The following is a 24,584-nucleotide window of genomic DNA, read 5'->3' as shown; positions in this document are numbered from 1 at the left end:
GATCTGTCACCGGACAGACTAGTAGCAAGAGTTCACCGAACACGACACTGCCCAGTGCCTCAGAAGATCAGCAGTGGGGCAGCTGAGTCAGCAGCCCTTGTGCAGGATTCCCTGTGGAAAGGCAGATGCCAGCACTCACCCCTCTATTTGCATCTAACACACACGCAAACCTTCAGCAAATTGTCAGAATATTCTGAAGTCGTTCCATTTTGCTTTTGTTACTTAGCCCTCAGGTAGGTAGCTTTGCACGTGAACCGCATGCAAGCGACACAAAATTCAGTCCCGTCCACCCTGGCCCAGCACCACCTGTACCTCAGACTTTTACCTTCACCTGTTCCTCTTTAACGGGGTACGTTTTGTGCTGGGGGAAGAAGCCACCAAGACAAGAGCAACCGAGTTCTTCACCTGCAATGGCAACTGGAAGTTTCCTGATCAAAACAGGCGGGACGACCTCTGGGATAGAGAAGAGTTGCGCGAGCCATGCCCATTGATGGCTTCCACCTTCAGCAAGCCCAATGTGGGTGCCTCTTAGTAATAATTGTTATGGAGGATTCAGAGACAGACGCCCTCAAAGTCAGGTACCAGCTAGGCTCAGGCCACAAATTCTCTTCCCACGGGGCCCCAAGCAGTGTGACCATCTGTCAATTCGGGCTGAATTCAAAAACAAACAAACAAGCTAGACTGGAGAGGTTTGAATTCCTTCACCAGGTCCCTGAGCCTTCTCCTTAGCTGCTACAGACATTTATGAACCTGCTATTCGCCTCTCACGCAGTTTGTGCCAATGCCCCATTTCAGGATTCATTTGTCCTTCAGAATGTTTCTGTACACATCATGTCAGAGCATCTCACCACATCTACACATCCCCAGCCTCGTATCATTCAAATCACACCCAAGAGAAACACTTCTCCCCCTCTGAAGGGCGCTTGTAGCTTTAGAGAGACAAGGGGGGGAGGTAATATCCTTTCTGGGGCCCACTGCTGCTGGGGAGAGAGACAAACTTTACACAGAGCTCTTCTTCAGGTCTAGGAAAGGTACTCAGGCCTGGTCTACACTAGGAAAATCCCCCCGAGTAACACAGTTAAGCCAACCTAATCCCTGGTTTAGACAGTGCAAGGTCGATGGGACAATTCTCCCATTGATCTAGCTACCACGTCTTTGGGAGGTGGATACTTATGCCAACGAGAGAACCTCCTCATCAGTATCGGCAGCAGGGCAGCTGCGCCATTGAAGCATTAAGTGTACACAAGCCCTCAGGGTGTCCCAGCTAAATCTAAGATGGAATAGATTGGTTAGCATAGGTAGTTAACACACTGCAAGGAACCACTCAAGGTGAAGTGGCCAGTGAACACCCAGACCTGAAGAAGAGCTCTGGGCAAGTTCCAAAGCTGGTCTCTCCCCCAGCTGAAGTGATATTATGTTCCCCACCTTGTCTCTCCACTATGCTGGGATTGACGTGGCTATAACACTGTATACTTGTAACTTTGAGCAACATAAGAACAGCCACAATGGGTCAGTTCAAAGCTCCATCTAGCCCAGTGTCCTGTCTTCCGACAGTGGCCAGTGCCAGGTGCCCCAGAGGGAATGAACAGAACAGGGAATCATCAAGTGATCCATTCCCTGTTGCCCATTCCCAGCTTCCGGAAAACAGAGGCTAGGGACACCAGCCCTGCCCATCTTGGCTAATAGCCATTGATGGACCTATCCTCCATGAACTTATCTAGTTCTTTTTTGAACCCTGCTATTGTCTTGGCCTTCACAATATCCTCTGGCAAGGAGTTCCACAGGTTGACTGTGCGTTGTGTGAAAAAATACTTCCTTTTGTTTTAAACCTGCTGCCTATTAATTTCATTTGGTGACCCCTAGTTCTTGTGTTATGAGGAAGAGTAAATAACACTTCCTTATTTACTTTCTCCAGACCCGTCATGATTTTATAGACCTATGCCATATCCTCCCTCTGTCGTCTTTTCCAAGCTGAAGTCCCCATCTTATTAATCTCTCCTCATATGGAAGTCATTCCATACCCCTCATCAGTTTTGCGTGATAATGCTCCCTATATATGGAGCGTTCCATTTTAGCCTAATCCTAAATATGCTCCTGTCATAACCATACAGCTAAGGGTAGCCCAGAATTCCTCCTTGCCTGTAAGGGGTTAAGAAGCTCAAATAACCTGGTTAGCACCTGACCAAAAGGACCAATGGGGAAAAGATACTTTCAAATCTTGGAGGTGGGGGGGAAGGCTTTGTTGTGTGTGTGTTCTCTTGGGAAGCAGAGAAGCATCAGGTCAGAAAACTCCTTCTCCTATAAACCATCCTAAAAGTCTCTTATATTACAAAAATTGTAAGTACAAGCCAGGCAAGGCGTGTTAGATGATCTTTTGTTTTGCTTGTGAATTTTTCCTTTGCTGGAGGGAGGTTTATTCCTGTTTTTGTAACTTTGAAACTAAGCCTAGAGGAAGTTCTGCTGTGTTTTTGAATCTTTTGTTAAGCTGTAAAGTTATTTTCCATCCTGATTTTACATAGGTGATTTTTACCTTTTTTAAAAAATAAAATCCTTCTTTTAAGAACCTGACTGATTTCTCTATTGTCCTAAGACCCAGGGGTTTGGGTCTGTGATCACTTTGTAACCAACTGGTTAGGATATTATTCTCAAGCCTCCCCGGGAAAGGGGGTGTAAGGGCTTGGGGGAATAGGAACACCAAGTGGTCTTTTCCCTGATTCTTTGTTAAATCACTTGGTGGTGGCAGCATACCCTTCAAGAGCAAAGAATTTGTGCCTGGGGGAAGTTTTAACCTAAGCTTGTAGAAATAAGCTTAGGGGGTCTTTCATGCAGGTCCCCACATCTGTACCCTAGAGTTCAGAGTGGGGAGGGAACCCTGACAGCTCCATTTCCACCTTCCCTGCAAGGCAATCTCAGTCTTGTCATGAACAGCTTTACAATCCAGCCCAAATTAAATGCTGTTTGTAGACTAACTAAAAAGATTCCCTGGAAGAGAACCAAATATGGAATATTTCCAAAATCCCACCATTTTCTGCCTCTTTCTCAATTAATACAGAGCAAGTCATGGCAGTTGTATCTTCAGAGCACTTAGGTATCATCCCTCCAACAAATATGGGATGAAACTCAAGGGAAATAAAAACAGACAGCAAAATGAAGTGACTTGCCCAAAGCCACAGAGCAAGCCCATGTCAGAGCTGGGATTAGCATTAGGAAATTCCTGGCTCTCAGTCCTGTGTTCGGGTCATGCCTCCTCCTCCTCAAGACCACACCCTTGGGAATGCCTGCTTTTTGCACACAGGGAGTCTTCCGGCTAGTTTGCTCCTGGATCTCTCCCATAGGCACAAAGCAGACAGCAGTGAAAAAGAAGACCCCCCCCCCCCCGTTCTGCACCCAGAAACTGCATTAAAAAAAACAAAACACACCACACACTTCAAAAACAATTCCTAGCCTTCCTTACTACTGGGTGCCAGCCTGTGCGTTCTGAACCCAACGTAAACCCCAGTAAGTGACGTAACAGTGCTCTGTGCACACTGAAACAAGTACGCTCCGTGTGTTTGCAGAATGCAGCAGGTAGGCTCCAATTGATCGGAAAAGGCTTCAGCATCAGATGGGCGGGTAAAGGAAGGTGGGGCTATGCTGGGGCAGCAGTGTAACAATCTGCATTAACACGAACACTCTAGGGGTTAGTGTGTGCTCAGCAGTGACCACAGAAACACAGGGCCCACCACGGGTTCCCACGAAACAGTGCACGGATGGGAACAGGCAGCAGCGGGGGGCACACTAGATCACTTAAGAAGGAGAAGCATCTTACCATGGTATTGGCTTAGTGCAGGAGGGGGTTTCATGGGGCACGCCAGAAGATCAAACACCCACTGCAATTTGTTCTCCCCGTGAATGGGCCCAGAGGGCAACATGCAAGACACAATCTCAAGTCTTTGTGAATTACTGCCGTGCCTCCCAAACCCTGCAGGGGCACCAGGGGAGGAATTTAGGGAGAGAAAGGGCACAGAAACCCTCTGTAATAGAGTCATGTTCCTCCACCTCTGAAAAAAGAAAAACGACTGACTTACAACTCTGGAAAGTGTTTCTGGGTTTCTAGGTTGATGGAGAGCCTTCAAATGCCTTTACCCGAGTGAGGGGAAAGTTACCAGCTAGAATATGCACCAGGAACAAAGATGACCTAATTAGCAATGTCAGCACTTCATCGCTGCACCAAGGGAGCCAAGAATATTAGATGGGAGAGGAATTTTGTTTTAAAATAGCTTTCACTTAAGGCCTGGAGTCACAGAGACCAGAACTTGTGTTGAAGGAAGCTGCAGCTTTGCTCTCAGGGTGAGGGAGGGAAGGGATCAATCTCTGAAGTAAGGAAGAGTAAAATCTTGCAAGTCACAATAACTGGACAGCCTTGCAAGACACAGTATTATCCCTGGAAATTGGTGACTAACCCCAAGCGAGAAGAGTCTGCCTAAGTGGAGAGAGCTCCTAAAGCACTGCAAACTGCCTCCATTGTTCTCCAGGTCAGGGAGGGAGGCACTCACAGCCAAGCCAGCAAGGTGAAAGCCATCATCTATGTAAAGAGCACAGGATGCTGCCCTAAAAAGGAGGCACTGCCCGCATGTGCATCATTCCTGGAACAGCAGCCATTCTTCTAGCCTACAGCTTTAACTCTTGGGCTGCTGGAATCTGTTACAAGAGGACACCTGCAAGAGATTCTGCTAGAAACATAGCTTAGTAACATAAGCAAGGTCTGTTTAGCAAATCTAGATAAGTACCCTCAGTAGAGCTTACTGAGTATTTATAATAACAAACAACTAACTCTTGTATAGGGCTTTGAGTCGACTGACCAGGTTTTCCCCTCTCTGTAAACAGCTCATAACTAGGAGGAATAAGGACACACACATCCTGGTGGGAGATTATGCAACAGAGGAAGAAAACACAGACATGCAGGCTGGAAGCTACCATCATCACTAACATAAGACGACTGGAGATTGTGAAGTACTTCTGGATTTTAGACCAATAAATTCATCCCAGATGCTGGCACAAAAGTTAACAAATTAAGGCTAGAGGTATATTAAAAAAATACAAGAATGTTAACAAGAATCAAAAGAAAAAAAAATCAAAAAGTCCTTGAGACAAACACTACTTCCAAGCAGAGAGTGATCAATTTATAGTCAGTGCAGGCAAAACAGCAGATGTCATATTTGGATTTCACTAAAGCATTCAATCATCATGTGTTATTACTGCGTAAATTAATTCGAATGGTGTTGGATAGAAACAATTCCATGAAAAACTAGCTGGGGAGTGAAAACCAAGGGCAACGCTAATCAGCAATGTATTGAGTTGTACTGCAGGAATCCACATCAGGGACCCTCTTTAATAAATGACTGAAAGGAGAGAGAGAAGCACATGTCAATGAAATCTCCCAGGGATGGAAGTTGGGAGGAGTTGCAAACGCTCATGAGGACTAAAGGGGACCTGGCAAACAAAACAATTTGGCTTGGAAAATCTCAAGCTAAGGGCTAGTCTATACTGGCAGTGCTTTAATGTGGCTTGTGTCTGGGCAGAGTGCTGGAGAGAGCTCTCCCAGGGCTCTCAAAATAACCCCACCTCTAGGAGAGGTGCAGCTCCCAGTGCTGGGGCACTGTTTACACTGGCCGTTTACAGCCCTGGAACTTGCAGCGCTCAGGGGGTGTTTTTTCACACCCCTGAGTGAGAAAGTTGCAGCACTGTGAAATGCCAGTGTAGACCAGCTTGAATACCTTTTGGGGAAAACAACACAAACACAACAGTCCTCAGCAGAGGGAAGCCAGTACCGCTGCAGGAGACTGCTAGATGGATGTGCTTACAATGGGCTGTGGCAGCAGAAATGGCTAATGCAATTCGGGTCTGCGTACACAAATGCATCACATTGTGAGTAGGGAGGGACCAGTCAACCTATAGCTCTGGTGGGAACACACCCGGAACACTAGTTTTTTGGAAACAGAATCTAAAGACCGACCAGGGGAGATCAGAGGGATAGATGAAGGAATTGGAAGGATTAAGAGAGCCAAGGGACTACCATGATGTGAGAGAACATGAAAACAGCCTACAAGGTTTTGAAAAAAGTGTGGGCTCCAAAAGCAGAGGATTTATTTAAGGTGGCACAAGGGGGAATAATTAGAAGTAATGAGATAAAAATTAAGAAGTGGAAAAGCAAGGCTGATTATCAGGGAAAGCTTCCTGTTAGTGAGACCTATTAGGTTGCAGAACAGCCTCTCAAAGGGAGTGATGAAATCCATAGCCTGAGCATATTTAAAGCTAGACAGAATATATTAGAATGATGTGTAGGGATCACAACCTTGCAGCAGCCCCAGGAAGGACATGGCTTCAGCTCTAGCTTCCATGAGTCTATCCCAAACTAGCAGATTAATTCAGTGCCGCCAAGGAGCTCAGCCCTTCCTTTTCGGAACAAGGTGCTGAGCAAACATGATGCGTGTTTCGAGAGCCAGGCCTTTACCAGTAGCTGCCACCACCAATGCAGATGGGAAGTTCTGGCACAAGATTGTGAGATATGGGAAGTTAAGTGGCAATTAAGTCAAGACAGGCCCAGTTGTGCACTCCCCTCCCACTCCCCACTGTTATGTCCACGAACGGATTTACACTCCACTCTCTAACAAGGGTGAAAGAAAGGAAACACGATATGCTATTGTTAAAATCACACTTGATTTGAACACTTGGCAGGGTCACAAATTCATGTCTTGCTATCATTACTTAATGTCTTGCTATCATTACTATCATTACTTGCTACTCCGAGCCCCATACAATTTATGAATGAGAGTGAACTATTATATGCTTCATCTGTCATCAGTAACAATTATTCTGAACCACAGATTTGTGGTATTTTGTGGTCTGTCTTGTTTAGGCTAGAGACACAAAGGGGAAGGAAAGGTTTTGCTTTTCCTAGGTTATATTGTACAACTACTTGGACACAAACAATCTCTCACGGATATAACAGAAACACCACTTAGCCACCTGCAGCTGTACTGTCTGGAGCAGGGATCTCACACACGAAGGAGAGTTAGGTTAGGTCTCTACTTGAATGGAAGACCAAGGAGAATCTAGGAGCTGCAGAAAGTATTCTGGAAGATTCTGTTGGGTTGGTGTTTTTCCGATTCAGAGTCACAATTAAATCGATGCATCAGCTGAGTGACAAGGGGCTACAGTACTCCTTTTCTTTTTGCGAATACAGACTAACACGGCTGTTACTCTGAAACCAGGCTACTTACTGGCGATTGTATAGAGAGCACTCAGCTATTCAGTAACACACACATCCGCATTTGAGGCTCAGCCCTGCAAGACACTCAACATGCCAGCCGCAAGCCACCAAAGCACATGAAGTAGTCAAGACTTCAGAGAAAGGTTCTGGCACTCAGTGATACATGCAGAGTTCCTGCAAATCTACTAGCATGCTGTTGAGTCCATCATCATCATTTTAACATATATGACATTTTAGGGGGCTTGTGTGTTTTGTTTTGAAGAATGATCTGGAGATGCTAACATGCCTCTCTCCAAGACACACAAGCAGCTAGCAGACCTCAGGCTGTGAAATGAGCCAAAGTTGCTCTTAACCCTCTCCTTTGTATGGAAAACAAAACAATCTTCCTCCTGGATTGGAGAATCGCTTCAAGTGGGTTTCCATGGAAGCCACATCACATTCCGTTTTCTTTTGCAAAGAAACAATCCCTCTAGCGCAGCGGTTCTCAAACTTTTGACTGTGAGCCCTTTTACCTAGCAAGCCTCTGAGTGCAACCCCCCTCTTATAAAATTAAAACACACTTTTTTATACATTTAACACCATTATAAATGTTGGAGGCAAACAACAGGGTTCAGGGTGGAGGTGACCCCCCCATGAAATAACCTCGCAACCTCCTGAGGGGTCCCAAGCCCCAGTTTGAGACCCCCTGCTCTAGAAAGCCACGAGGTTCTGAACATGGACATATGAATATGCAAACACCTCATTTCATACACAACACTATGTCCTACCACATTAGCACACTTCAATCCATAAGGGGAAATCCACTCAGAATGCTCCTGGCACGGTACTTCCCTTAGTAGTCATCCCCCTACTCTTTGGGAGGACACTGGGAGTAGTTGCGAGATACACACCACAGCACTATTCAGGTGAGGCTCAGCAATGGAGATGGAAAATAATCATAGTCATTTTACGCACTGAGTTCTGCAATAATATTCAACTTAACTGACAGTTTTTCCTCATTGGTGCATTAGAGAGAGAGAGAGAGAATGAATCTGCAAATATCACAGTATTTGGGGATTATTCCTAAATGCCTTTATTCACCAAGCAGCATGCAAAGCTAATGCAAGTTAGCAGAAGTCTCTACAGGTTTCTTCCTGCCATCCACCCCTCCGCACTGGGTCCAACCCCCCCCATTCTGATTCACCGGGTCCTCGCTTCATTTAAATGCTTTGAAAACTCCTCTCTTACACACTTGTCCTCAAGAAGTGATGCCTAGCAGTGCACACCTGCATTTAAAACCAGAGTGCATCCCTGCACTGAGCTAGCCATGTTCTCACTCTGATAACTCCCCCCTCACCAGCCTACTGCTGGTGACCCCCCCAACTGGCATTTAGACTGTAAGCGTTTTCAGGCAGGGACCATGAAGCACCCACTGCATCTGGGGAGGCTAAATAACAGGAACAAAACAAAAGATTGAGAGGAAGGGGCTTTGCATCAGTAGATCTCAAAGCCTTTCACAATCTTCGTGTATTTACCCTGTGACGCAGGGCAGGGCTGTTACCAACATTGTCCAGATGGGAAGAGAGGCTAAGGGACTTTGTCCAAGGTCTCACAGAATAGGCTCTCTTGGGCAGAGCCGGGAACTGAATCCCAGTATCCCAAGCCTTGGGTAGTGCCCGAATCACTCGGCCATCTTTCCTCTCTAAGGAGCAACCCGTTTATTTTTACTCCAGAGGTAATGCACACTGCCTTATTCTATCCACTGCCAGACTGCCTCCTTGGGTCGCACCATGCCTTGAACCTGCGCCCAGTGAAACAAGAGGTACTGGTGACATTTCCGGTTTGTCCAGCCCGCTTCGCCACCACCACCACCACCGAGGTACAATCTTACTAGTCTGCACTCTGCCCGCCTCTTGCTTCACGCCACGGCCAGCACACCGCCACCGGAGCCTCGCCACTGCCTGAGAACGCCCTTCCCCTTGCTTTGTTCTTCTATCTCAATGTGCTCAGCCAGGTTCCCAGCCCTTCACGCCCCCATTTCAGGCCACAAATCTCCTTTTAAAACGAACTGTTCATTTGCTGTAAAGGCCCAACAGACCCACCCCAAGGCAAGACAAGTGACATTCTCTCTGCATGAAACACACTGCAGAGAGAGCAGAGATACGTGGCTGGTTATTGCACTAGCTGAGGCGTATCCAATATGAACAGCCAATTCTAACACACAGCTAATAATCATTGCTAAAAGTCAGGCCTCCCATTTCATTTCTCCATGATCTAGGATCTTCTCTTGTTGCGTCTCCTCTCACAGGACCATTCGTCAGGGTAGAAATCTGGTCTTTTACTTCTCTGTAAAGTGCCATGCACACATGACATTAAATAAAATGCAAAGAACAGCAACTAGTTGCTCTCTTCGTCTGACTGTGTGGGCGTTTTGAGATCAGCCACTTAAAACAACTCCTCAATAAAGAGCATCTAGGATCAGTCTTTGTGAACTAGCGGCATGCAGAGCCATTTTTCTACTGAAGGACACATTTCAAAGTTATCCCAAACCTGAGCAGAAGTGACCTGTAAGGGCAGTTTCCAGGAGACTAATTTGCGGTATCTCAGCTCAGAGGAGGGAAAAAAAAAACAAAAAAAAAACCTCAGTGCTGACAGTGTTTATAACAGTGGCTTACAGCTTTGGTAAACTACACGGCCGAGCTCAGAGACCTGTGCTTGCTGAGGCTGAGCGGTGAAAGATGAAGTCTATGGCTGGAGCAGCTGGGTAACTGACTCAAAAGGAGAGTCAAGCCGGTTCCTCCTCTCACTGTCCTGCCTTTTACGAGCTACTCACCAATTAGAGACCTTGAAACAAGCACACCAAATACCTTGATTGGTATGGTTCCTCTAGCACTGAGTCACAGGCTCACTATCAGAAACAGGCAGAGAGTCAGGGGCTTCTCCAAGGCCCCAGATCATCAAGAACTGGGCGGGAAGTTTTAGACCAGGCTCTCAGGAGGTTTCCAGTACCCTTTGCTTCTGGTCAGTGCTCCCACCCAATGGCATGTTTTTCTGCTTCAGGAGCTGGCTAGAACTAGGAACTGCAGAGGCGGCTGCAAGAACTCAGGAAAAACTTCAGTACAAGAGGTGGGGAGAGTGTTTTAGGTGGAGCTAAAGGCCAATATTTATTAAATTCAAACCGCATCTCCCAGCCTTAATTTGAATAGGCCCAAAAGAGGAGAAACAAGTCGGGCCAATGAGAAGGCCAGAGCAACACAACCCATGAACAAAATGCTTGGAACCTGCAGTAGAGAGATTTTAATTGGGCTACCTTTATGCTCTCCCTCTGGTGACTACTCGGCACTTCAGGAAATCTAGCTGGATTCATTTTTAATGTTTTAAACTTAAATGTCAATTATTGAGAGCTTCCTCTGAGCTTTGACATAATTCTTTTTACTGGTCTTTATATAAAAGCTGGTGGCCTCGTTACAGCAAAGTCCTTATCCATTAGGATTGCCTGACCTATAACTAAAATTATTTCTCCTTATGGGAATATCCAAGTGAGACTTCAATTACAAAACCTTTATGAAAACTACAAGCCATTTGACGCAATGGCATTTCAGGTGTTCAGAAAGGAGAAGAGTACGCGTATGCACCTGAAGGCACGAAGATACTTGATTGGAGTAGAACTCCTGGCCAGGTATCAGTGTAACCTAACCTACCCTTTACACAAGGCTGCTGCTAGCCTGTGTCCCCTCCCCACCCCCCCATACAGAGTGGCAGGAACAACCTAAGTACGAATGAAAACCTTGCAATGTTAAAAGAAAAGGAGGACTTGTGGCACCTTAGAGACTAACCAATTTATTTGAGCATGAGCTTTCGTGAGCTACAGCTCACTTCATCGGATGCAAGTCTCCTGGCTGGAGGAAGTCTGTTGTACTCCTATACCGTTCTTGCCAATGCAATAGAAAGAGGATAGGTGAAGTTGCTAAGAAAGGGCAAGCGTCACAGTTCCAGGATGAGCTGTGCCTTTGACCCCTTAGCCAGTCTCTCTGGGGGCACCCTTCCAAGAGGCAGGCCCAGCACCTGCACTTCTCTCAGAGTGAAAATCTGCCATTCCCCTACTTTTAGACTGGTCTCGAGGTTACAGCACCCTTGTTTCCTCAGCAGGTCCAACTGGGTTTCTTCTAGGAGCTGCAGACAGTTGTAAATGCAGCAACATTGAACAACATTCTCAGATTCTCCTCTCCCCCTAAGTTATCAGCCCACCTGCCGAGACCTTCAAAGGATTTGATACCTGTATTGTTTTAGTCTGAACTTTTATTTCAAAGCCATTAGGATGGTAGGATTGTTGGCTGCTTTAAAGCGAAGAGGTCAGACTATTTAGCACAACTAAAAAAGGAGCTTTCAAAATAAATTCACTTTGATTCCTGCTTTTCTGATGTTGCAAATCACACAAAAGCCTCCCTGGCTGAACCAAACGGGGGGGAGGAGGGGAGGGAAATCAACTGCAGGCTGTGGTCCCTACATTTTTTCTGTCACGTGCCCCCCCACCTCCCATTACCCATAATGGAATCCGTCTGCAGCCCGAGGCTGGGGCGCTGGGCCACAGCTGGGAGCAGAGGCCAGAGCAGGACGGCACTTCCACCCCAAGCTCCGTGGGGCATGACCCTGGCATGGCCATGCCCCCCTGAACATTTCTCTGTGTCCTCCTACTGGGGGCTGCTCCCCACAGTTTGGGGAGCACTGACTTAGGGGGGAGCACCGACACTCAGCAAGTCAATAAAAGGGATCCCAGACTCATGCAGAAATGGACAGGGGTTTTCAGACTCAACTGTACTAAACTCAGTTTTAAGATTTGTTACTGAAAGCGACCGTGCTTCAAAACTGGAGACAGGCATTGAGCCATCCGCTAATGCAATGTATTAAGTAGCGATAACATCCAGGACAGAAGATCATCAATACACAAGCCAACAACAAGGAGCTACTTGTAGGTGCTGACACCATAGCCTGCAAGCAGAGCTTTTTCCATGGAAAGTCATAGGATGCTTCAACCACTCAGCTACATTAATCTTCAGAGTCCCTCTCACCCACTGAACACTCTGGTGAAGGAAGCAAGCATGGAAGAGAGCTCACACTTCAGCTGGAACATTCAGACAGGCAGGTGATAGCTCAGGTAAGGATTAGCTCGGTCCTGGCACCCAAGCTGTTCAGAGACAAGGGGCTTTATCAGCTCTGCTTGGGGCTCATTTGGAAGTGAACACGGAAACTTCCACTTTAGTGGAGTCCTGCTAGCAAGCTGGTCTGTGTCTGCTTGATCAAGCCTCACCTCAAATCCCTATTCTTCCCAGAGGTAGACAACTTCCCACACACAAGATAAACAGCAAAACAAAGTCTGAATGCCTGATCAGAATTAGCCACTCATCCTTCCCTTTGTGAGAGAGAATAAAAGCAGGAGTTCACCAGAAGAATCACAAGTGAGATGAATGATACTTGTTTGGCCTCAATTCCATTGGCCAAATCTGACATACCGGGCAACTCTTAAACCTTGGCCCTTTCAAAAATTAGATTCATCATGGCCTTGCTCTGCCACACTGCAGGCCAGACACTCAACAGCTTCAGGAGTCTTATTTGTCTAGTCCTGGACACATCCTAGTTAGACCAGGAAAGGATGTGTTGGAGGGTCTTGGAAGGCTGAGATAATGGGGATGGGGTGGAGGGAAAGGAACAGGGAGAAGTCAAACACATTTTGAGCCTCTTCACAGAGCAGCCACTAGTCCTAGCCTCCTGGGGCACCGATTTTAAGCTTCAGTTTTATTTCAGGACAATGACAAACTGCTGCAATTCAGCAAACAATGGAATGGCACAGAAGAGCAATTACACTTCCTGCAGTTCTAAATATGAAAACAGAGCACTGCATAGTTTCTGAATCCTGGCTGTTTAACAGTCACTTGCGTTTAAGTGCTGCATTAACCTAAATCTAGGAGTCCTCAAGTTTTTTTTGTTGTTTGTTTGTTTTTTTAAACAGAACAGAATGACTTTTCTGTAACTACCAGGATATTTCTGCCAACAGCAACTTCTCTCACTACAAAACAAACTCATCTGCAACACACGTCCTTTCAGACACTGGCTCAGTGAACCATGGCTCCAATTTACTAGAGTCTCTGGCAAGTGCATCCCCCTTAAAGCCCCAAGTTGGTTGGTTTTATAAGACAACCACCACACAGACAGTGCTGTGCCAGGGTATAAAACACCCCAAAGACTCAAAAGTTGGCAGCATCTGAGCCAAATTCCAATTCCTCTGCCAAGAAGCATGTTGTTCTCTAGTTTAAATAAGCAGAGTTGTCAAAGAGATCAGATATTTGTGGAACAAGACTAGATGTCTGTGTGACATCAGCAGCTGTTCAGCACTGAATTCAGAGCGGCCAATAAAGCTGGGATTCTTCGCTTCCAATGCTGGCAAGTTTTTCCATCTTCCGTACCCCAGGCAAGAGGTTTCCTCCTCAAACCAGCTGCTCTTTAGATACAGGACGTCAGTCGAGATCAGCTGAAGAGGCAAAAGAAAAAATAGACTATGGTGGAGGAGCTCCAGTCCTGAGCATGGCAAGCCCTTGTGCTAAGCCAACACAAGAAACCAGAGTGGAAGTGTTATAGGTGGGGATAAGGCCCAGACCCAGGAGGACTACACCTGGCATGCAGCCCGCATGAAACCGCTGTAGTGCTGTGTTATGCACAGTGCCAATGATTCAACTCCATACACTAAATCAAAAGCGATGCCACTTCCTATTGCCAAGCCACATCCTCACACCAGACCTCTGCTATCCTAGGAACAATAGATTTCCATTCCTCCACACGCAATTCTCCACAGGGCGCTGTACATTGTTCTCCTCGCAGAGCTCACTGGGATTTAAACATTTATCCAAGTTCCCCAGTGAGCATTTATGGCAAGAGTCCACCTGAGCCTATGGCAGTTCGGGTATCCTGGGCCAGCAAAGGGGCTTAGTAGGTTTGGTGGCGGGGGGGGGGGGGGAGAGGGAGGAGTGACAGAGGGATCGCTCAGTGGTTTGAGCATTGGCCTGCTAAACCCAGGGTTGTGATTTCAATCCTTGGGGTGGCATTTAGGGATCTGGGGCAAAAATTGGTCCTGCTTTGAGCAGGGGGTTGGACTAGATGACCTCCTGAGGTCCCTTCCAACCCAGATATTCTATGAAAATCATGCTTTCAAATCCACCATAAAGAAAATGGGGAAACAGTTTTAAGAGTGGCCCAGAAGAGTTTGCTCTTTTAGGGCACGAAGCCCCACCACAGTGAGCAGCACAGCACAGAGATGAATCAGCAACACTCAGTCAAATTCAGCAACACCAGCTTTTTATTTTAATCCCGAAAAACCCAGCAATCCAGCAGTCTTTGCAGCTCTTTTTAAGCTTAAAAACCATTGCAAGGTTTTTCCAAAGAGACAAGCTCTTCCTAAATTCCTACTGTAGAAAGATTAAGTGCTTGAAAGAATGATCCAGTTTCTTTCCCTTTACCCAAAACAAGCCACGCTAATAGAACTAACCCACATCTCTGCTACTTTCTGTCAAGAACATCAAAGTCTCAGTTAACTGAGCACCTCTGAATAGTCGCCCTCTCTCTGCAGCATGGCAGAAAGGTACAGACGGAGGAGGAGAATTCATTTTAGCTAACTTGGAGGGGTATACTTCATAGGTGGGGGAATCCCTGCAAAAATAAGGACAATGCAGTCCCTAGGTGCTTAGAGGACTCATAGGAGATAAAGGAGCCATGGCAGGATTTTGGTTCTCTGTGTCCATATGGGCAACATTTGTGAGCAAGAGATAGCTAATTGCCAATCTTGGTACCTTGTGTTTTCCTGCATCTAAAGATATCCTTGCCCACTGGTCTACCATTCCTTCTCTTTCAGCTGGCAATTAAGAGAATAGGTTGCAAGGAAGCAGATATTCAGAAGTGATTTAAAAATCTTAATTTAGAGTTCATGTGCTCATCAAGTCTTCAAGTGGGATAAGCGAACAAACAGGACTTCTCTGCATGTTTTACTACGCCAGCACACTTTAGAGTGGCTTTTAAAAGCCAGCTTCTTAAACAACCTCAGGTGGATACAAGCATGTGTGCTAAAACTCAGGGTGCTGGGGTGCGGCAGCACCCCTGGGCTTGAAGTGGTTTCCACCATATAAAGGGTTCACAGTTTTGTTAAATGGCTCTCAGCACTCCCACTGTAAAAACGCCACTGGATAAATGATGCCTCAGGACAGAGTTAGGAGTGACAGATCAGTAAGAATTCAGTATGCAGCATTTTAAACAAGCAGAAGAATTCTTTCTGGAAGCTTGAGATAAGAATGCTGATAAACACTTCCAGTTTTTCCCTTCAGTGATCTTTCTGCTCTACGCTGCTAACAGAATAACTCACTCGTGGAGTTTTAGTACAATTAGAAAAGGTACTCTCCCCTACAGAATCTTCATTCTAATTAGCTGGTGAGTAATTCACATCTGCTGTTCGGTACAGAGAACTTCAATAGACCCAGGCTGAGGAGCTGTCACCTATGTTTAGGTCAGCTTAGATAAAAAGGGAACATTCAGGAAGTATGACCACATTCAAATAACCTTTGGTTAACTTGGATCCCAGGGGCAACACGGCTGCTGAAAGTTTTGCATTAGAGACAGGAGGTAGCAAGTCATCTGGCCTGTAGGTTAATTTTGCCTACAGGAATGGGCCATTGACACTGTATTTACTCCACAGCCGTGGCTAGAACTAACAGAGACAGACAAGGAGAAAGAGCATTTCAGGCCAGAAGGGTGTTTACAGATCCATGTATTAACTGCTTGCTTAAACTTGCACTCCTCCCAGATGTGTTGCCAGTGAGGCCTGAATTGAAGGTCAGTAACTTCCACAAGAGATTAACTCACTCTATGAATACAGTCATTAACCCCCAAGCACCCTCCCTCACCCCAATACACCCTGTGCCACCATCCAGGTTGCATGTCCATTGCTGTCAATAGAAGGCACAATAAAAACCTCACAGCACCAAGTCTCAGAGCCCGGGTTGACTGACTTGGGCTCCTGGGTCTCAGGCGGTGGGACTGAAAATTGCAGGGTAGATGTTTGGGCTTGAGCTGGAGCCTCGGCTCCGAACCCCTACGAGGAGGGTGAGTCTCAGAGCCCAGGCTCCAGCCCAAGTGTCTACACTGCACTGTTTAGCCTATCCCTCCTCCAGCCCAAACTGGTGTCTGTTGACCTGGGCCAGCCACAGGCGCGCTGCAGATCTTTTAGTGCAGTGTAGGACATAGGCAGGAGAGTAATTCCTGATGCTCTGCATATGTCAGTAATGCCTTCTCAGAACGCTTCGTGGGATACATTGAAATGAAATATTATCCCCCATTTATCCCTGCCTGGAAATCCTGAAGCTTTAGCCTCTTAAAATGTGCATATTAAAACAAACAACAAAAACACAACAAAAACAAACCCCTCTCCCCAAGACACAAACTGCTGTACCCGGCTGTTCTTGAGAGAAGAGTGAGTCTCTCTGCCTAGGGACTCAAATGCAGCAGTCTCAGGAGGGTGCAATCAAAATCCGATTAGAAAACGGTATGCAGTTTTCAAGTACGCTTGACTCAAAAGTCACTATTTAGAGAAGTTATTTGCGGTCTAATGAAAAAACGCCTCCAGCATGTACAAGCTGTCGTACCGAGGGAGTGGAGGGGGAAGAAATGGATAGGAATTTAAAGCCAGGAGGCTACAGAAAATATTTCAGTAGAATGAGATCCAGAGGGAGATGTGTCTGACAATGGAAATTCACCAGGTTGAAAGTTTTATTTCTTGGGTCTTTCACTGATAAGAGAAGAGTCAATCGCAGTCAATTCAAGGAGACAGAATTAATTAATTAATGTACTGGCTGAGTGGTTAAGGTGCTTGACTATATAGTCTTGAAGGTCATGGGTTCATGTTTTGCTCAATCTCACACTGAAAGGCTACTTACCCATTCTGCAGCTGGGTGAATTGGACCTGATCCCATCAGATTAGAGCAGTCAAAGGCAGCTGGATGGGATGCTAGCCAAATGATTCCATTGTTTGCTGGGAAACTGGCTTGCATCTGCCCAATGAGCCCAATTGACTTCTGACTCTTATACAATGCTTTTCATCAGAAGATCTCAAAGCGCTTTGCAAAACTGAATATCATTCGCCAGTTTAGAGAGAGCAGAGAAAGGTGAAGTGATTTGCCCAGGGTCTAATGGCCAACTGAAGAGCCAGGTCTCCTAATTTCCAGTCCCACGTTCTATCGTCTGGACCATGCTCCCTCCTTCGCTCCTTGCGGGCGTTCAGCTCATTTGTGATGGGAAAACAGGGAGCCATTATCTAAGGGGCTTCCTCGTTTGGGCTGCCTCTGGGGAGTGATGTGTGAAGGGCTAAATAACTCCCTATATAGGGTAAGAATAGTAAGAGGCCGGTATGATTCCAGCAGGAGCTCTTTAAATGGCCTGAAAAAGCAAAAAGGAATCCTATAAATGGAAACATGGACCAACTGCTAAGGAGGAGTACAAAAGAACAGCACAAGCATATAGGGATAAAAGCAGAAAGGCTAAGGTATAAGAGGAGTTACACCTAGCAAGGCACATAAAAAGCAATATGAAGAGGGTCTACAAATAGGTTAGGAGCAAGAGAAAGCCAAAGGGGATTGTTGGTCCTCTACCTAGTGAGGAAGATGAGCTACACATGGATGACATCAAGGAGGCTGAAGTATTTAATGCCCAATTTGCTTCAGAGTTAATTATGCTCAGATAAATTGGTTAGTCTCTAAGGTGCCACAAGTCCTCCTGTTCTTTCTTTGATTGGGTTACTGACCTACCCCAGGGTGGGGGAAGAGAGCAGTAGACGTGATATACCTTGATTTTAGTAAGGCTTCTGACACAGTCCCACATGACACTCTAATAAACAAGCTAGGGAAATGTGTCCAACTGAAATTACGATAAGGTGGGTACACAACTGGTTAACAGACCAACCTCAAAGAGCAGTTTTCAATGGTTCACTGTCCAGCCAGGAGGCCCTATCTAGTGGCATCTCACAGGGGTCTGACTTGGGTCCAGTATTATTCAATATTTTCATTAATGACTTGGATAATGGAGTGGCGCATATGCTTATAAAATTTGTGGATGACACGAAGCTGGGAGGGGTTGCAAGCACCTTGGAGGACAGGATTAGCATTCGAAACAACCATGACAAATTGGAGAATTGATCTGAAATTAACAAGATGACATTCAATAAAGTACAAAGTACTATACCTAAGAGAGAAAAAAAAAATCAAACGCACCGCTACAAAATGGGGAGTAACTGGCTCGGTGATAGTACGGCAAAAAGGATCTGGGGGTGATAGTGGATCACAAATTGAATACGAGTCAACAATGTGATGGAGTTGTGAAAAAGGCGAATCTTCTGGGGTATGTTAACCAGAGTGTCGTTCGTAAGACACAAGAGGTAACAGCCCTGCTGTACCCAGCACTGGTGAGGCCTCAGCTGGAGTGCTGTGTCCAGTTCAGGGTACCACGCTTCACAAAAGACGGACAAAGTGGAGATAGTCCAGAGGACAGCAACAAAAGTGATAAAAGGTTTAGAATAACCTGGTCTAGGAGGCCAGGTTACAAAACTGGGCATGTTTAGTCTTTAGAAAAGATGACTAAAGACAAAAAAAGCTAAGCTCTGGAATAGGCTTCCAAGGGAGTTTGCGGAATCCCCATCACTTTAAGAACAAGTTGGACAAACACCTGTCAGGTATGGTCTAGTATACCATACTTTGTATACAGGCAACAGGACTAGATGACTTCTCGAGGTCCCTTCCAGCCCCACATTTCTATGATCCTATGAACTTAGCAACCAAAGGAGTACTCAGCAAGGCCCATTTCAGTCAGTACCACTGAGAGTATTGACAGCAGACTACCAATCTGCTACCTGCAGTCCTACCTGCAGCTCCTTGTCCGAGTACTTCTGAGGGTTTTTGCTCCCTTGGCTCTTCTTCCGAAGTTTTTTCAGCTCTGCCTGGCATTTCTCTAGCGCATCCCCTTTGCTCCTTTGCTCAGTCTGGTATTTCTTCAGCGCAGCCTGAATATAAAACAGGGGGAAGCTCTGAATAGCTGAAACAATGGCTCAGCAGATCAGCTGAGATTTTCTGCTCCTAATGAGCATGGTTTACATTCTCCTTGTAGCCAAGGCCTCCACAACCTCGTTCCTGATGCAGGAGGCATGTTTTAGAACACTTGCATGTTTAAAAGGCAACTGTGCAGCCATCCTCCTCTGGGAGACGAGGGGATACCAGATTCCCAATGACCCAGAAAGCAGAAATATCAGCTTGTTGGTGGTTTCATGGTGGGCTACCAAATTAAGAAAAAGGATTGCTCTCCTCTTTAAAAAAAAAGAGCAGTCACTACCAGCAATGAAAGTTAATCGGCATGCTCTTTAGCGCCAGGAGTGCAAGATGATCGGAAAGCACCTAGCACATTCTGGACACTACCACAATGCAAATAAATAGTCATTCATAATTAGTATCAGTTCATGCAGATTAAACAGGAAATTCTGCTTCTTACAGTACGCTGAACCAATGCGCATGGGGGCCAGAATTAGACATTAAAGGGTTAAGTGTGGCCATCACAGGGTTGAGATGGTTAGAGCCCACAGGTTTTAGAGCATCAACAGAATATTTTTTGCTAAAAATCTGCAACATGCCAAGAGGCCAGTCTAACTCCTGCCTCTGTATTCAGGATTACATGAAGGTACTCAGATCCCAAACGAGCAGAGTCAAGGTGGAACACTCGCACCCCCATGTGGACTAGGACAAGCTTGGAATGCTGGTGGAGAAGGCAGCAGCAAAGAGAAAGTCAAAAGAAGAGCTGGGAACATGCTCGTGTTGTTTAATATATTAAAATAAAGTTCTGATGGACTTACACTTAGATACCTGGAATCCAGTTCTACTTTCTGCTCCAGTTGCGTCAGTAGCTCGTTGTGAAAAGACTTCAGCTTGAAGACAAAAACCAAAGTACGTATTCTAGCAAACACTGACCTGGCCTCGAATTCAAATACACAGAGCGAGCATGAGCGTGTGATACAGAGGATAGTTTCATGACGAAGAGACAAGGGGCTGATGGAGAGCAGTGGATGAAACAAGACAGAGCGTGAAGACAGACAGACATAGTGAATACAACACAGAAAGAGGCATGTTAACATTAGGGCAGCCAATTGGATATGGGAAAAACAGGTGTATAATTGGCTACATAAAGGAAGAGAGGCTTGACGGTCTGAGAGAAACAGATGGAAGCCCATATGGAGAGCCTGGACATCAGCAGGCCAACAACCAAGTTTTAGATAAAGTCGGTCTCTGTGGATTAGAAACTGAAGCCCATTGTGTTTCCTGGACACAGCATCGAAGTCCTCCAGTGCTAACTGGCTCTGCGTGAAGTAGATTTGTTGAGTAGCTGGCTCTTTTGCCCAGACAATACCATTTTTACAAGTGCTCTCTAGACATCCTAGTGTTTTTTTGATCCTCCCCGCACAATTTATTCTTTTCTTCAGTCAGGGTTTACCAAGTGAGGTTTCTACTCTTAGCTAAACGCTTGGCAATTATTTCATGCATCCCCTCTGTGCAGTCCTGTGGTGCAGTTCCACACTGAAATGCAGCTAAAGGCCAACAAATTGCTGACACAGCTGCTGGTCCCAAAGCTTCCTGCTGGTCGCCCTATGTATTTGGCCCACCCAGACTCCTCTAGAAAACATGTCTGCAAGCTGTACAGTACTTACCATCTCTTCTAACTGATTTTGAATCTGCCTGTGAACTTCTGCCATCTGGAAGAGAACATCCCCTAGAAAGACAAGAGAAAAGGAGAGGATTTTAAAGACCCTCCACTCTCTGTAGACATCACACACAGCGATGCAGCTGGGAAGGAGGGGGCCATTAGTATCAACAAGATTGAAGGAATGAGAGATCAGACTAAGTGCTTTACAGTTTGAGTTTACAGAATAAGCTCAGGGCTCTTGGGCATCCATGGAGTGTGTTTACATCAGATGCTCATTTAAATCTCAAGCATGCAGATGTCTAGCTAGGAGGGTTGGAAACCTACACGCTGCCCCTTTCTGATTATAAGGAACAAGCAGCAGCATGAGCAGAGCACCCTGGAACCCTGCACAAGTGTGAACTGCCTGTACCAGAAGAGTCTCACCACGCTGGAAGCATAGTTCTGCTTGCTACAACCACCCTGAGGAGCACAAGCATGCTACTACAGTCCCAAGCTTGAATCAGCACTGAACCTGTTCCCCAGCATGGCACTAGAGGGTGCTGTGAAGCTGAAGGTTCTAGCTTTTGGACATCCCCCCACCACCCATGGTCATTAAGGGATCCCCTCAACACTTACTCCAGGTGTTTGGTCATTAGCCCTGGTGTCCTGGCCAGAGTCCAGACTGGATAATTCTATTCCACATCCCTTTCCCCCGCCAAGCGTAGCTCAACAGGGAAGTTCTTCCTCACGTTCAAAGACTGGAGCATACAGTAATGGTGACAGAATGGCTGCTGCATTCTCCCCCGGCAGAGAATGCATTTCAGTGGGGAGTAACCCACTCCCTTCTTTCTATAGCCGGGCATGGTTTTTTGAAGTACTTGGAGATCCCTCAGGATACGAGGCAATGCGTCAGCCCCCCATGGACGCCTTAGCGACAGAATAAAAGGAACACCTGCAAGAGCCAGTCTCTGCTATAACAAAAATATGGAGCAGAGATATTGGAGGAGGGGAGTTGCTTCAGTCCTAGAAGGAGATGAGGTCTTGTCGGAGGAACATACCATATGGGAACAAAAACACCAATTCACAGAAATCCAGCAGTAGCAAGGGCAGGAAGTAAGAGCCTACGTAACGGGCCCAGAGAGGCTGCTCACGGCCCCACACTGCAAAGGTGGTGAAGCTACCGTCAAGGAAAAACGTGGGGGGGAAAAAGGTCTTGAGTGCAGGAACAGTAGCCATAGTTACAGCCGCTAATCCCAGCTCAGCCCTGCTGATGTGTCTCATATCAAGCACGGCCGTTTTGAACCGGAGGAGCGATGCAGTTAGGAACTATTTTACTCTAATTCCCCTCAGCTCTCTCACCCTTCTCCAGCTCCCTCCTGCTTCCGACGACAGGATGGCCACTCTGGGCTCTCCCATAGCTTGGCAGCGGCAGCTCCGTGGGGACCTGAATTGAGCCTCCCTCCTCTGACAGGAGTTCTCTGTGCTTCCAGCCTCTTCTATTTTACAGGGCAAGTGTCAGCATCCTGCTGAACTTGTCCTGGCCACAGCGCTACCCAAGACACACTGCTGACAGTCAGGGCTGCCAAACGGCTCTTTCTGGATTATAACCCCCCTCCCAATACACTGGGCTAGGAATTGCACATGGCAACAACTGATGATCTAAGTAACCTCGCAGGCCGATTGAGTCTCTTTTACACAGTGTTGGCTAATTCTGCTCTGTTCTCATGAGCGCTCAGCACCTACCAGCCAGGCTGCAAGCGTCTATTAAAGGGAATGTAACAAAAACAGAGTCCTCACTAAAGATCAGTTCCTGCAGAGCAGACCCTGAGCTCCTGGTGCAAGGAGACTGGCAGGAGCAAGCCCTGCCTTATACAGGGCCAACCTCAGACAGCTAAATAATGCTGAAAGAAGCGACATCAGGGTGGGAAAAGCAGGTACAATCTCATCTCACGGGCAACACACAGGTGCCCAAATTAAACAGGCTAAAAAAAGAGGGCTAAGAACCCCATAAGTGTTTAAGTCAGGGGTCTCACTTCCACCCACGACAGGCTGCACTTATAGAATTTAAAGTTACCACTCTGCCCAGCCATTGGAGTGGGTCTAGGCTTGACCGGGGCTGAGACCCATGCATGTTGTGTATTGTACCATGGTGTGCAGCAACATGAACCGGGATGGGGTGGGGAAGGGATGCCTTGCTTTTGTGGGCTGAATTTATTTGCACACGCTCTCTCTCAAAACTTTTTCCCAACATTAAAAAAAAAAAATTACCACTGAGCGCCAATCCCTTATGTTATTATCAAGTAGCTGGTGGGTAACAATCTTATCTACTCATGGCTTGATAGGGTAGGGTTATAACTGCACCTTTGGAAGTTGGTAAAGCATGCATCCAATGCCAGTGCACCCACAGGCATTAAGCAAAGCCACGGGGGACAGCTGACCTGGACTGGGGGAGTGGGCGAGAGAGGAAGCGCAGTTTGGATTTCCCCCATTTGAAACTTCACAGGATTCTGGCTACTCTGGCGTGTTGGGGAGAGCAAGCTTGTCTAGAACCTGGTTCTGAGTGATCTCAACCCACACTCTTCTCCACAGGTAGTTTCTCCAAAAGCCGATGTAAGGATCATGTGGGCTGTTCTAGCCAATGAGCCAGCAGAGGCTCACCACAAGGCTCCTTGCAGAGCCGTGTAAAAAGTTCAAGAAGAAGCTATTCAGCCTTAATGCTCTCACAGCCAGCTGTTACCATCACAAATCTCAGCAATGAATAGTTTCGTGCATGAAAGGGAAGGTCTGGGCAAAAGGTTAACACTACAAAACCTACAGGAAATTGCTCTCCGGTTGATAGGTGAAAGTTAAATGGTGGGAAGCGCATGGTTCTCTCTATATTGAGGACAAGAAAAATGATGTAATGTTATAACTCAGCTGTGATTTCTTCCACGGACAATGCATCAATACATGCATTTTTATCTTCTAAGCACTCTGCTGACACGAATTCTCACACCACCACCTCCATTTCACAGGGAGCCAGGCAGGTTAAGTGATATACCCACCATCACAGGAGGAACTGTTCACAGCAGACTCACGAGTGGAACTTGGGTCTGTCTGGCTTACACCACGCCTCTCAATGCATTGTGCAAGGGTGGAGGTTCTCATAAAGAGGGTGTACAAACATTCAGTCAAGCACCATCTGGGCCCAGCCCTTTAAAGAACCAGTGAGAGCCATCTCTGCTCCAAGAAGTTTGCAGTCTAATTCAGAAAAAGATGAAAGGGCCCATCCCAAGCATTAGAGGGAGAGGTAACACCCCCTTCCTTCCCCCCACCCCTCAAGACACACACTTTAAACCCGACCTTAGAGACTCCTCCTGGCAAAGATTTTAAATCTTGGTTTACAGCTTTCTTTCTACAAACTCCCTTTGCCCCTTGCAAGACAATGCCCTCCGAGCACTGGCGACCAGAGCTGAAACCAATCCCACTTCAAAAATAAAAAAAAATCCAGACACGTGGCACAAACGAGTAGCTCTCCCCACCCAATGGCAGCAGCACCACAGACCCGGGCAACATACTAGAGATTTATTATACCAGAATGCAAGCCATTCCCAGCAGCTCCCCA

At 46.4% G+C, this 24,584-nt stretch overlaps 1 protein-coding gene across 5 annotated transcripts in view; it reads right to left on the bottom strand.

Moving 5' to 3' along the window:
- The window catches only part of BAIAP2 (BAR/IMD domain containing adaptor protein 2), an 87,886-nt gene that overhangs the window by 24,993 nt on the left and 38,309 nt on the right, over positions 1 to 24,584 (bottom strand). For all 5 annotated transcript variants that reach the window (XM_084646769.1, XM_084646766.1, XM_084646768.1 and 2 more), the window contains exons 4-6: positions 21,006 to 21,067; positions 20,157 to 20,228; positions 19,179 to 19,316 (exon numbers count right to left, since the gene is read on the bottom strand). In XM_084646769.1, the coding sequence (XP_084502895.1) occupies positions 19,179 to 19,316; positions 20,157 to 20,228; positions 21,006 to 21,067 (272 nt within the window). The remainder of the gene's footprint in view (positions 1 to 19,178; positions 19,317 to 20,156; positions 20,229 to 21,005; positions 21,068 to 24,584) is intronic.

The sequence above is a fragment of the Lepidochelys olivacea genome (genome assembly GCF_965140295.1).
Source record: "Lepidochelys olivacea isolate rLepOli2 genome assembly, chromosome: 14".
In the NCBI taxonomy this organism is placed as follows: domain Eukaryota; kingdom Metazoa; phylum Chordata; order Testudines; family Cheloniidae; genus Lepidochelys; species Lepidochelys olivacea.
The sequence above is the reverse complement of the archived record's forward strand: the minus strand, read 5'-3'. Positions and strand labels throughout refer to the sequence as shown.